Source organism: Mustelus asterias, chromosome 2 (genome assembly GCF_964213995.1).
Source record: "Mustelus asterias chromosome 2, sMusAst1.hap1.1, whole genome shotgun sequence".
Classification (NCBI taxonomy): Eukaryota; Metazoa; Chordata; class Chondrichthyes; order Carcharhiniformes; family Triakidae; genus Mustelus; species Mustelus asterias.
Window position 1 is genome coordinate 81,042,351 of NC_135802.1, and position 14,560 is coordinate 81,056,910.

General features: G+C 42.1%; 1 protein-coding gene across 2 annotated transcripts in view; it reads right to left on the reverse strand.

Moving 5' to 3' along the window:
• The window catches only part of dync1i1a (dynein cytoplasmic 1 intermediate chain 1a), a 229,551-nt gene that overhangs the window by 189,183 nt on the left and 25,808 nt on the right, over window positions 1–14,560 (reverse strand). For both annotated transcript variants that reach the window (XM_078227973.1, XM_078227966.1), the window contains exon 5: window positions 180–239. In XM_078227973.1, coding sequence (XP_078084099.1) covers window positions 180–239 — 60 coding nt within the window. The remainder of the gene's footprint in view (window positions 1–179; window positions 240–14,560) is intronic.

Sequence of the window (14,560 nt, forward strand, 5' to 3'; positions counted from 1 at the left end):
ACATCTATAAATTCCAATAGATGCTGCACGTTTGCCACTTACTGTTATTGCATGAGTAGTATTTTAAGTGGCTGGTTATAGCAAGATGACTTTTAATAATCATAAATTATATTTGAATTTCTTCGTAAGGGTAAAACATTATTGCATAAATATGAAAAATGGCAAATAAAGATACGTACCTGAGCTCAGAGTCAGACTGCAACTGGAGCACAGAAGGATCGGTATCCCATTGCAGTGCTCTAAATGGTTCACCCAACATAAAAATGAAAGGAGACATACATTAACTGATTGGAATACAAACTGATGAGATTACATGACTAACACCCGACTCTGCCATCATTACAATATTTCAATTTCTTGTCTAATGAATGACGTTTAGCTATTCTCAGGCCATAACTGCTGGTCAGACAGCTATGGGGACCCAGCATAATAACGATGGAGGAGCCTCAGCCCCTGACTTTGTTCAACAGGTACAAGGTGCTTACTACCTGTTTAAAAGGAGATTGGCAAGGTGGATGAGCATACTGACTTTGGCAGAGCAAAGAGGAATGTGGTAGTGATAGCAATCAGTATAGTCAGGCTGATAAATACAGGTCTTTTAAAACCTGGGGGGGGCGGGGGGGGGAGGAGGACGAGAGAAAGAAAAAAAAAGCTCAGGTTTTGTTGCCTGCCTGGTGCCAGGATTAAAGGACTTATCCTCCAAGATGGAGGAAAACTTCAAGTAGAAAGGGGAGGATCCAATTATTGTGGTCCATGTAAGAATCAACAACATAGGTAGCAGAAAGTCATTTCTGGTTCTAAGAGAAATTGAGGAGTTAGAGTCCAAATTAAAATGCAGACCATCAAAGGTAATCATCTCTGGATTGTTACCTGAGCCACATAGCAACCGACATAGGGTTAAACATATTAGAGAATTAAACATGTGGCGCAAAGAGAGTGTTGTGAGGAAAAGGGTTTGCAAATCATGGAGCACTGCATCAATACTCAGGAAAGAGTGAGCTATTCCATTGGGATGGGCTCCACTTGAACCTGGCTGGAACCAACGTCTTGGTCAACTGTATAATGAGAGCTGTGACAGGGTTTTAAACTAACAGAGACAAAAGAGTGTTCAGCTGAAGGGAAATTTAAGAAATCCATAGAGAAAGGCTGAGATATTTGAACAATATGTGGATACAAACAAGCAGAGTGGGACAGGAAGGGGCAGAAAGTTGTACATCAGTGACTACAAGTAAAAAATTAAATTAAAAAGGTCCTTTGCCTGAATGCATGAAGCATCTGCAAAATGATAGATGAATTAGAGGTTTAAAAAAAAAAGAGGTATATGGTTTAGATCTAATCTTCTTTGCAGAATTATGGAGACAAGGTGATCAAGGTTGAGAAATAAATATTCCAGCAGACATAATATTTTGGAAAGACAGACAGAATGACAAAGGAGGTGAGTTACCCTTAAAGGGTGGCATGTAGACATTAGCAGAAAAATGGTTCGCCTCTGAAGATCATGAAATAGAATCAGTATGGGTGGGGGGAAATTGGGAATAGCAAGAGTCAAAAAACGGGTGTAGTTTATAGGCCCCTTTAACAGTAATTATACCGTTGGGTAGATCAAACAAGAAATTATTGGAGCCTGTAACAAAGGAGATGTAATAATTGTGGTGAACTTTAATCTTCATATAAACTGGGACAATCAAATTGGCAAGATGAGTTTGACAAGTTTCTTGGAGGTGTATGTAGTGGAACTAGGTGTAAAGTTATCTTAAAGCTATTATATCACAAAGCAGAGTTGATTAGTAACATTGGCACAGTGGTTAGCACTGCTGCCTCACAGCACCAGGGACCTGGGTTCGATTCCTGGCTTGGGTCACTGTTTGTGTGGAGTCTGCACATTCTCCACATGTCTGCATGGGTTTCCTCCCAGAGTCTGAAAGATATGCTAGTTAGGTGCATTGGCCATGCTAAATTCTCCCTCAGTGTACCCGTACAGGCGGCAGAGAGTGGCGACCCGGGGATTTTCACAGTAACTTCATTGCAGTGTTAATGTAAGCCTACTTGGGACACTAATAAATAAACTTTTAAAAAGTAAAAGATGCATTGGGAAATAGTGACCATAATACCATTTAATTCCATGTTAAGTTTGAAAGTGACATATCCCAATCAAAGAACAAAGAACAGTACAGCACAGGAAAACAGGCCCTTCGGCCCTCCAAGCCTGTGCCGCTCCTTGGTCCAACTAGACCAATCGTTTGTATCCCTCCATTCCCAGGCTGCTCATGTGACTATCCAGGTAAGTCTTAAACGATGTCAGCGTGCCTGCCTCCACCACCCTACTTGGCAGCGCATTCCAGGCCCCCACCACCCTCTGTGTAAAAAACGTCCCTCTGATGTCTGAGTTATACTTCGCCCCTCTCAGCTTGAGCCCGTGACCCCTCGTGATCGTCACCTCCGACCTGGGAAAAAGCTTCCCACTGTTCACCCTATCTATACCCTTCATAATCTTGTATACCTCTATTAGATCTCCCCTCATTCTCCGTCTTTCCAAGGAGAACAACCCCAGTCTACCCAATCTCTCCTCATAGCTAAGACCCTCCATACCAGGCAACATCCTGGTAAACCTTCTCTGCACTCTCTCCAATGCCTCCACGTCCTTCTGGTAGTGCGGCGACCAGAACTGGACGCAGTACTCCAAATGTGGCCTAACCAGCGTTCTATACAGCTGCATCATCAGACTCCAGCTTTTATACTCTATACCCCGTCCTATAAAGGCAAGCATACCATATGCCTTCTTCACCACCTTCTCCACCTGTGTTGCCACCTTCAAGGATTTGTGGACTTGCACACCTAGGTCCCTCTGTGTTTCTATACTCCTGATGACTCTGCCATTTATTGTATAACTCCTCCCTACATTATTTCTTCCAAAATGCATCACTTCGCATTTATCCGGATTAAACTCCATCTGCCACCTCTCCGCCCAATTTTCCAGCCTATCTATATCCTGCTGTATTGCCCGACAATGCTCTTCGCTATCCGCAATTCCAGCCAACTTCGTGTCATCCGCAAACTTGCTGATTACACCAGTTACACCTTCTTCCAAATCATTTATATATATCACAAATAGCAGAGGCCCCAGTACAGAGCCCTGCGGAACACCACTGGTCACAGACCTGCAGCCGGAAAAAGACCCTTCGACCACTACCCTCTGTCTCCTATGGCCAAGCCAGTTCTCCACCCATCTAGCCACTTCTCCTTGTATCCCATGAGCCTTAACCTTCTTAATCAACCTGCCATGTGGGACTTTGTCAAATGCCTTACTGAAGTCCATATAGACAACATCCACGGCCCTTCCTTCATCAACCGTTTTTGTCACTTCCTCAAAAAACTCCACCAAATTTGTACGGCACGACCTCCCTCTTACAAAACCATGCTGTCTGTCACTAATGAGATTGTTTCGTTCTAAATGCACATACATCCTGTCTCTAAGAATCCTCTCCAACAACTTCCCTAGCACGGACGTCAAGCTCACCGGCCTATAATTTCCTGGGTTATCCCTGCTACCCTTCTTAAACAACGGGACCACATTCGCTATCCTCCAATCCTCAGGGACCTCACCCGTGTCCAAAGAAGCGACAAAGATTTCCGTCAGAGGCCCAGCAATTTCACCTCTCGTCTCCCTGAGCAGTCGAGGATAGATGCCATCAGGCCCTGGGGCTTTGTCAGTTTTAATGTTCCCTAAAAAACCTAACTCTTCCTCATAAGCAAAAACCTTAAAAGTTAATTACACAAGTATGAGGGGAGAACTGGTTAAGATTAATTGAGTAACTGTACTAAAGCGTTTGAAGGTAAATAAGTAGTGGAGATCATTTAAAGAAACAATTCAAAATGTTCAACAAAAATACATTCCATTGAAGAACAAAAACTCAGCAAGAAGGACCCGTCTGGGCTCACTCAGGAAGTTAAGGATAGCGTTAAATTAAAAGAGGTTTAAAGTGCTGCAAGAAATAGTAGCAAATCTGAGGATTGGGAGTGTTTCAGCAACCAGCAAAGGATCACCAAAAACAGAAAGAAGTATAACGAGAGTAAACTAGCCAGAAATATAAAAACTCTAAAATATGTTTTTATAAGTACATAAAAAGGCAGGGAGAAGCTAAAGTCATCCATTCAAAGGAGAGATGTGAGGAATTAACATGGGGAATGAGGAAATGGCAGAGACATGGAACAACTATTTTGTGTCTGTTATCATAGTAGAAGACACAAGTCCCATACTAGAAATTGAAGATAATCTAAGGGTTAAAAAGAGGGAGGAAATTAGGGAAATTAGTATCAGCAGAGATGAAATACTTGAGATACTTAAGGGGCTAAAATCCAACAAATCCCTCAGACCTGAAGACCTACATTCAAGGGTGCTAAAAGAGATACAAGTGCAAAGATAATGGCTGTGCCAGCTATGATTTTTCAAAATTTCTTAGATTCAGGAATGGTCCCACTAGATTTGAAGTTGGCAAACATTACACTGCTTTTCAAGAAAGGAGGGAGGGAGAAAACAGTGAACTACAGGCCAGTTAGCCTAATATCAGTTGTTGGCAAAATGCTGGAATCTATTGTTCAGGAAGTCTTAGTTATGCACTTAGAAAGGCAGAGTGCGAATAGAACAACTCAACATGGTTTTACTAAAGGAAAACCCTGTTTGACAAATTTACTAGGATTTTTTTGAGGATATAAGTAGGGCCGGTAAAAGGGAACCACTCGATGCAGTTACCTGGATTTACAAAAGATATTTGATAAGGTGCCACATCAAAGGAAAATAGGCAAAATAAGTGCCCATGGAATGGAGGATAACATAGTAGCACAAATAGAGGATTGGTTAATAGGTAGAAAACAGAGGGTGGGCATAACCAGGGCTTTTTCAAGTTTGCAAGCAGTGAACAGTGGGTTGCCACAAGGATCAGTGCTGGGGCATCAGCTATTTACAATCTATATTAATGAATCAGTTGAAGACAGAGTAATGCATCTAAGTTTGCTTATGATAACAAGCTAGGTAGAAGGAGATAAACAGGTTAGGTGATTGGGCAACAAGGTGGCAGATGGAGCGCAATGTGGGAAGTGTGAAGATATTCACTTTGGTTGCAAGAAAAAAAAACATTTTTTTAAAAAGTGAGAAACTTACAAGTGTTCATGTTCAAAGAGATTTGGGTGTGCTTGTACAAGGATTGCAGAAAGTTACTATGCAGTTGCAACAACCAATGGGAAGGCAAAAATCACATGTTGACCTTTATTGCAAGCGGATTGGAATACAAGAATAAATAAATCTTGCTACAGTTGTACAGGGTTTTGGTGAGATCACATCTGGAATACTGCGTACAGTTCTGGTCCCCATATTTAAGAAAGGATATACTTGCATTGGAGGCGGTATAGCAAAGGTTCACTAAATTGGTCCCTGGGACGAGGGGGTTGTCCTATGATAAGAGGCTGAGCAAATTGGGCTTATATCCTCTGGAGTTTAGAAGAATGAGAAGCAAACTCATTGCTAGAAATTTCTGAAGGGGCTTGATTAGGTGGATGCCAAGATTTTTTTCCATTGGTCAGGGAATCTAAAATACAGGAGCACAATCTCAGGATAAGGGACTGATCATTTAGAACTGAAATGAGGAGAAATCACTTCACTCAGATTTGAGAATCTTTGGAATTCTCTATCCCAGAGGGTTGTAGATGCTCTGTCATTGAATATATTTAAGGCTGCAGATTTTTGGTCTCTCAGGGAATTAAGGGAAATGGGGAGCAGACAATAAAATGGAGTTGAAGCCCAAGATCAGCCATGATCATACTGAACGGCAGAGCAGGTTTGATGGCCCATGTGCTCTATTCCGGCTCCTATTTCTGAAGTTGATAAACAAAAGTGGTTTTAATACATAGCATTGGGCCAATCCGCCAGGAAAATAAGGGCATGTTAACAACTAAAGGTGTTATCAAAATGCAAATTCAGAAGATTAAGAGATATTTTACAAGCTCCGAATCTTCACAACATATTGGCTGATTTACATCACTCATTTTGAATGAATGGTATCTTGCCCTAGAACTTGCTGGATTTGCACATAACTTCCCATTGAACTTAACAACAGCGAGCTAAATGTTCAGTCTCATTTCTGAACATAGCAAATTATTTTAAAGAGATTTTCAAAAAGGTGATTGGTCATGCTAAATTGCCCCTTAGTTTCCCAAATGTGTGGGGTTATGGGGATAGGCAGAGTGGTGGGCCAGTGTAAGTTACCCTGTCAGAGTTGCTGCAGGCCTGATGGGCTGAATAGCCTCCTTCTGCACTGTCGGGATTCTATGATTCTTGAGTTAATAACCAAGAGTAATTAACACACAGACAGACACATACACAAATTTGGGAAAGCAACTGAAATATACACAATAAATTAAACTGAAATATCAATTGGCTGTGTTCTAGGCCCAAACACCTTCAGCTGCTTTATCAATGAACTTCCTTTCATGATAAGGTCAGAAGTGGGGATGTTCGCTGATGATTGCACATTGTTCAGCACCACTCACAACCCCTCAGATATTGAAGCAATTCATCATGCCCATATTCAGCAAGGCATGGCCACTCAGGCTTGGGCTCCTAAGTGGCAAAGTGACAGGCAATGACCATCTCTAACAAGAGACTATCATCCCATGACATTCAAAAGCATTGCCATCACTGAATCCCCCATTATCAACATCCTGGGGTTTACTTTTGACCAGAAATTGAACTGGACCAACCATATAAACAATGTGGCTACAAGAGCAGATTAGAGGCTCGGAATTCTGCAGAGAGTAACTAATTTCCTGACTCCCACAAGCCTGTCCACCATCTACATGGTATGAGTCAGGAGTGTGATGGAATATTTTCCATTTCCCTGGATGAGTGCAGCCCAACAACACTCGAGAAGTTTGACACCATCCAGGACAAAGCAGCCTGCTTGATTGAAACCCTATCCACAAATATTTGGTGGGATATGTGATAGTCCATGAAAGAGCTGTAACAAAACAATATCTAAAATTGTAAAATGAAATCTAATTGTTCACAATAAAATCATCATAAAAATAGGAAAGCTCTGGCCTATGAAACACCCAATTGTACATATTCATCGACAACCCATTTTTTTCTCCTTGGGCCTAATCATGTACATTTGTAATGACCATAACTATATATTGTTGTAATCCTAGCTGCTGTTAATACTGGATAAGTCAGATTGTAAAATAAAACCTTTTACTTTTTTCTAGAAATTGTGGAGAAAATTACTGAACAGATTCACAGGAGGAGTCTGTCGATGAACCTATAACTTAAGGGTAAAATAATTATTAAAACAAGAAAAGTGAACCATATTACACCAGGCAAAATGGTTGGAAAGACCTCAATGCAAACAGATGATGATGATTCAAATTCCCACTATTCCTTTATCCTCGCAATATCTTTATAAACACACAAACCAATGAAAGTTACCACAGCTTGATACAAAGGCTTCAATACTTGGGACTGGCATAGTTGCAAACAGTTTTCATTTGGTGAATTCCTGAGCATTCACTTGATGCTTCTCACCCTACTTGCATCTCCTGGAGACACCCAAAAACCGCACTCCAAATTCACCACAGCGTGGAACTCCCACCCACCTGACGAAGGGACAGCCTGTTCCGAAAGCTAGTGGCTTTTGCTACCAAATAAACCTGTTGGACTTTAACCTGGTGTTGTTAGACTTCTTACTGTGTTTACCCCAGTCCAACGCCAGTATCTCCACATCATAGAAAATACCATCAGAGATGTCAACTTGTAGATGTAACAGTGTTATTTTAATAGCACTGTCAAGTTTCAATAATGTAGTTTATGACACCTCATTATGATAGAAATAAAAATGAGGTATATAGGTTAATATCTCCAACCTCTGGTTACATTCAAGGAGCAGCTCTGGGGAGATGGCGGCACAGTGGCAAACTCGCTGGATTAGTCTGAAGTGTGTAATCTGCAAACTGACCACATGTGGAGCAGGTGGTTTTAAATTTGTTTTTAGTGTCATAAGTTGGCGTACATTAACACTGCAATGAAGTTGTGACAATTCCCTAATTGCCACACTCCAGCACTTGTTATGGGTATATTGGAGAGAGAATTTAGCATGACCAATGCACCTAACCAGCACGGCTTTCAGACTGTGGGAGGCGGAGCACGTGGAGGAAACCCACGCAGACATGCTGAGAATGTCCAAACTCTGCACAATCACCCAAGCCAAGAATGGAAACCGGGCCCCAGGCGCTGTGAGGCAGCAGTGCTAATCACCATGCCGCCCCTAAGAGTTGGGTAGGTGGGTTGTTTAGAGGTTTGTGCTCTCCCTGCAATGCCTCAAATTAGCCTCCTCATGTCCCTGACAAAGTCTTTATATGTTTGGTGTATTCCTGAATGAGCCTTCCCCATAGCTGTCAGTGCATCAGGAACCATCAGAGACTGGGTACATAATGCAAGTAGCATTGGCAAGATTATGAATTCACCAAGTGCAAACAGGTCAATCGTCATATCGTACAGACCAGGGGCAGTATTCTTCTCAAAATCCTCAAGCCCACTGTTAATTTCCATTTCACTCAGCCTCCAACAGGCCTATTATCAGCTTTCCATCTACAGGATCTGCTTTGTTATTAAAATTTGATGATTTATTTTTGAAAAATAATTACAGCTCCATGACATCTAAACATTTATCAACATCCTGGGGCTTACCACTGACCAGCAAATTAATGGGACTAGTCAGATAAACACTAGTTTATCGCAATCTGCATCAACTAACTCCCCTTCTGACACCCCAAAGTGTAAACACCATCTACACAGCACAATTCAGGTGTGAGATGGAATACTCTCTACTTGTCTGGAAGAGAGCATCTCCAACAACACAAGAAGTTTGATATTATTCAGGACAAAGCAGACCACTTGATTGACACCTCATCCTCAAACATTCACTCCCTCAACTATCCATAGAACCATAGAATCCTTACAGCGTAGAAGGATGCCATTTGGCCTATCAAGTATGAACCGACTCTCACCAAATTCCCACAGCCCTATTCCAGTAACCCCACCTATCCTATGCATCTTTTGGGCACTAAGGGGCAATTTAGCATGGCCAATCCACCCAATCTGCACATCTTTGGAGTGTAGGAGGAAACCGGAGCGTCCAGAGGAAATCCACGCAGACACAGGGATAACATGTAAACTCCACACAGTCATCCAAGGCCAGAATTGAACCTGGGTTCCTGGCGCTGTGTGGCAGCAGTGCTAACCACTGTGCCACCCCTACTGATGCACAGTGGTAGCGGTGTGTATCATCTACATACAAGATATTGTGCAGGAACTCACCAAGGCTTCTTAGAGAATACCTTCCAAACCCATGACCACTACCATCAAGAAGGACAAGGGCAGCAGATACGTGGGAACACCACCTGCAAGTTCACCTCCAGGTAACTCACCATCCTGACTTGGACATATAGCACTGACAGAAAATCTCACCTTAACAGTACTATGTATGTACCTACACCACATGGACCGCAGCGGTTCAGGAAGGCAGCTCAAAACCACCTTTTCAAGGACATTAGGGATGGGCAATAAATGTTGGCCTAGCCAGTGACACCCACATCCCATGAATTAAGTAAAAGCACAGGCAGTTGACTTGATCAGTGCTGCCTACTATCCGTCTTGTGAAACAGCTGCCATCCTTGTTGAAAAGAATATGAATCCGATTGAAATTGATTGCTGTGAGAATTATTAAAATCTTGATTAAAACTCCTTTTATTATTTCTCTTCTTAGTCTTTGGTAACATATTTCCAGCAATTTTGCCAATCAAATTAATGTGTGCTCTACCATTTGCATCTTATAAATAAAATTTAACCTTCCAGATAAAGCTGCTCAGCAGAATGAAGCAATATTAATTGATCCCCATTAGTCTAGCCTTTACAGCCATTACCACTGAGACTCATTGTTACTCCTACTGTTTGGTGTCCCTTCATAGCATTCCTTTGACATTCATAGCACTAGGCAGATTTCACATTGGGTGTGAACTTCCTCAAAGTGGTAACCAGCATCAGATTTTCAGCCTGTCTTTCCCAAACATCCAACTCAGGCCAAGGGGAGGAGTTCCAGAGGGATTCTGTACACCAGTTACCCAGAAGTTAGAAATGGTTTCAATTTTCTAGGTAACTATTGGTGTAATCCGGTCAGAACCACTCACAGTTTGCGTTTTAAAATCGCATTTCTGGATGGTTCCCAGCAAGGACAATTGCCCAGAGGAAGTCTGACCTCCTGGCCAATCATAGTAAGAAGTCTCACAGCACCAGGTTAAAGTCCAACAGGTTTATTTGGTAGCTACCTTCTGACCAATTGCCATGCAAACCATACCTGTGAAGTTTTAAGAGGAGTTGCCCAGAGCATCTTTGGGGTAACCTCCGCCCTATGCCATCCCTCCTCCTCATTCTCCTCCCCTTCACCACTCGCCCCAGCCCACAATCCATTCTCAAGAGTCAATCAACACTGATTACTTACCAGGCCTGTTTGTTTGTTTAGCGTATCATCATACTCATACTGCTTTTAACTCTTTGGGGAATATTGGGGAAGTGGTGGAAGGATTTCTGAGCTGATTATTAGCCTGTTGAAGATCCTTCCACGGCCAACTAGTCCTGGCATTGGACTTGAGCCCATAGCTTTTGGTCCAGTGACAGAGGCACTACCACTGCAACACAAGGTTTCCTTGTGTTCAGACGCCGGGGGTTTGGATACAGTCTGTTGGCAATAACCAAAGGCCTTCATGATTTACTCAGTCAAGTAAAGGCAATGGCTATCTCCAGAGAGAGAGAATTTAACCACCTCCTGACAACATCCAATGGCACTACCACTGCTGTATTTTAGACTCATTTATATACATATGACTGTTGCCACATTAACCATATTAAAAGGCCATATACTTTTTTGAAAATCCATTATTTTCATAGAATCTCTACAGTACAGAAGGAGGCCATCCGGCCCATCAAGCCTGCACTGACAGCAATCCCACCCAGGTTCTCTCTCTGTAACCCCACATATTTACCCTACTTGGGCTGGAAAATTGGGCGGGGATCCTGGATTCAGGATTCAATCCTGGACCGGGGAGCGGCGCGGGCTTGGAGGGCCGAAGGGCCTGTTCCTGTGCTGTATTGTTCTTTGTTCTAATCCCCCTGACATGAAGGGGCAATTTGTTTAACATAGCCAATCCACCTAACCCGCACATTTTTGGACTGAGAGGAGAAACTGGAACACCCGGAGGAAATCCAAGTAGAAATGGGGAGAACGTGCTAACTCCACGCAGACAGTCACCCAAGGCTGGAATTGAACCCGGGTCCCTGGTGCTGTGACATAGCAGTGCTAATCACTGTGCCAGAACATCCACTCAATGCTACTGTCTTGTTCCTGAATACCTTTTGGCAGGCACCAGATGGTTCGTACTATTCCACTGAAATCTCAAAATGCCAATCAGCTCTATTGCCAACAAAAGTAATCTTTACTCTACTTCAAGCCTCAACTGCACGAAGACAACAGCCCTTTGTGAGCCATCAGCCAGCCCCAAGATAACCATGATATATTAACCACAGATTAAGTGCATCCCCAAGGAATATGGTTACATTACATCCATAAAACCGATACTAAAGCAGAAAACTGTTTTTTCCTGAGAAGAGCTTTGTACTTTTAAGCCATTAAACATGAAAGCGGATCGACGTGTTGTGGACTGAGATCACGGAAATGCAGGAAAAAAAGTACACATTCTAAAGAAGGGGAATGAAGAAATAAATTATTTGTTTTATTATTTTACAAGTTGAATATAGTGAGCATAATAAAAAGTCAAGAAAAATACCTAAATAATAATAAGTGGTGTAACTTGGTAGTGTTATGCAGAAAGCCCTCACTATAAGTGGTGTTTAAGAAAATCAGCTTTATGTGAATCATGGTTTCCCATCGGAACCAATGTTAAAGCTGGAGTTAGGTTCTGTCAGACACTTCTTGCCCGGCAAAGAGCAAGTGTACAAGTTTAAATACCAAATGTGTGCAGCACTGTGCATTCCCAGCTGAAATAACTTGCAAAATAAAATAAATCCTGTAAAAATTCAGATTAGATAACACTCAGCCTCTTTCCTTAGGCAGTCCCTCAGGTTCAGGTATAACTTAATTACACTCTGGTTCAATGGGATGGGGAGATGTTTTCCCTCTTCAGGGATGCTTTGAGGACATCCCCAAGTGCCTCTAAGTGATTTAGAACCTCAATGTTGGGCATTTTGGCATGGTGGAAGACCTGATTGAGACCAGATTATTGCATTGCCGTTTTTACCATTGGATTTGTCAGAATTTTTGAAAACATTGCTGGTGGTGTTTTGTGCTGCCTGCATGGTACCATGACCTTAGGCTTTGAGATCCTGGTCCTCTTCTTGTGAATGAAGTTGAAGTGGTTTTGAATTGAAGGCAACGTGCAACAGCCATGTCCTGCTGCAATTAATGGGATGAAAAACCAGGATTGTCAACAACCTTGAAAACCTCATCCAAGGAATGTTGAATGGTTTTCTTTTCCTTCTCCTGGTAGATATCTCTGTAGCACTTAATCAAATCTTTAATTCCATGTTCACTTTGGCACTACACTCTCAGTTTGGGTCATCCTCAGTGATGATTTCTATTGCCTCTTCAATGAGTTAGAAAGCACTTGATAGTCATATGGTTGACAAAACTCAAAGGGTGGTGTTTCAGCGTGCTCTTCCTCTTCAGCCCATTGACTCCAGATGAACTAAGTCTTCAATGGACGTGGGATACAAGTAATTCCACAACATCAGCCACATCCACTTCAAAGCCAGCCTCCCTTGCCAAGGTGATGATTTCATGCTGAATTGCAAGATGAATTGTGAGATTCTCCACAACCACTGACACATCCAGGCCAGAATTTCTGCCACACACCGTTCAGAAATGATGATCTAACTTCACCCCATGAATCAACAATATTGTCAATGTTTTTGAGGATGTTGTAGCCACACCAATACTCCCCGATTGATGGAACATTTTCACCATCTGCTGCCTTGATGAGCTGGGAAGGTACGACAAAGGGAGTAAGCTTCAAATGTTGCAATTGCTCCCTAATGCAAAGACTATAGCAATTAAGTCATGTTTGCTGGCAGGGAAATTACCTTCACATTTTCAGACAATGCATCAAGACTGATGGGATGACCTGGGCAATCATCCAAGAGGAGGTGAGACTTTCTCTGGAACAATATTTCCTCCAGGCAGAAATGGCATGCAGAGAGAACCATTCTAGCTAGATAGTCAATTGACCAGCTAGATAGTCAACATCTTTTTCCAAAGGTAGGGGAGTCTAAAACTAGAGGGCATAGGTTTAAGGTGAGAGGGCAGAGATACAAAAGGGTCCAGAAGGGCATTTTCTTTCCACACAGAGGGTGGCGAGTGTCTGGAGCAAGCTGCCAGAGGTAGTAGTAGAGGCAGGTATAATTTTGTCTTTTAAAAAGCATTTAAACAGTTACATGGGTAAGATGGGTATAGAGGGATATGGGCCAAACACAGGCAATTGGGACTAGCTTATTGCTTAAATAAAAAGGGTGGCATGGACAAGTTGGGCCAAAGAGCCTGTTTCCATGCTGTAAACCTCCTACTCTATTTTGGAAGACCGCCCCCATCATCCAGGCTTTCTCATTCGAATGCCAAATGACGTGCAGACCTTCTTTGGAATAACACATCAATGTCCATGGTGTCTCGGACTGATATACCACTAAAGGCTTAAATTTAAAATTCTCCTGCAGTGTTTTACCAAGTACAACAGGCAGGCGATATTTGGCAGCTTTAAATCTGGGCATAGTCTTCTCCTCTTTGGAAATGTATGTTCACTGTGGCATTCATCTCATCAATGTTAAAAACGTGTTTTGGTGAGTAGCCACCTTCTTTGTGACTCTTCGAATGGGCAGAGTATTTATTAGCCACTTCTGTATCAGCACCAGCTGCTTCGCCGGATAATTCAATGTTGTGCAGATAGAAATGCTCCTTGAAATACTGCAATTATCCATGACTAACTTCAAAACTTTGACTGAGAAAGCTCACCCTGCTCATTCTGTAAGTTTCATACAGGCTTTTGGCTTTTTCCTGGATGACCATCAAACTAAGAGACATTGGGCGCTGGTTTTGGTCTTCAATCTATACTGCCAAAAGTCTTTCCATATTATCCATTATGTTGCTTCTAGTTTAACTCACCTTGCTAGTATTTAAAGGTGTGACACTTTGCGTAATTTGTTTGATTCTGTAAGCGTTACCACAGATTGTTCCCACTAACAAGGGTAGCCCAGGCACTCTAGCAATATCGAGTATTATTTATCTAGCCTCAAGCTGTTTTAAAACATCCCATTTCATTGATGGTTTCTCTTCTTAGCTTTCTAGCAACAGACACGCTACTTACTGAGCAGTTGCGTTCCTGTTTAAAAGTGATTTAGAAATCACAACAAAACTCCAAAATTTAAACATTGCAACCTTATGTTTAAAAAAAA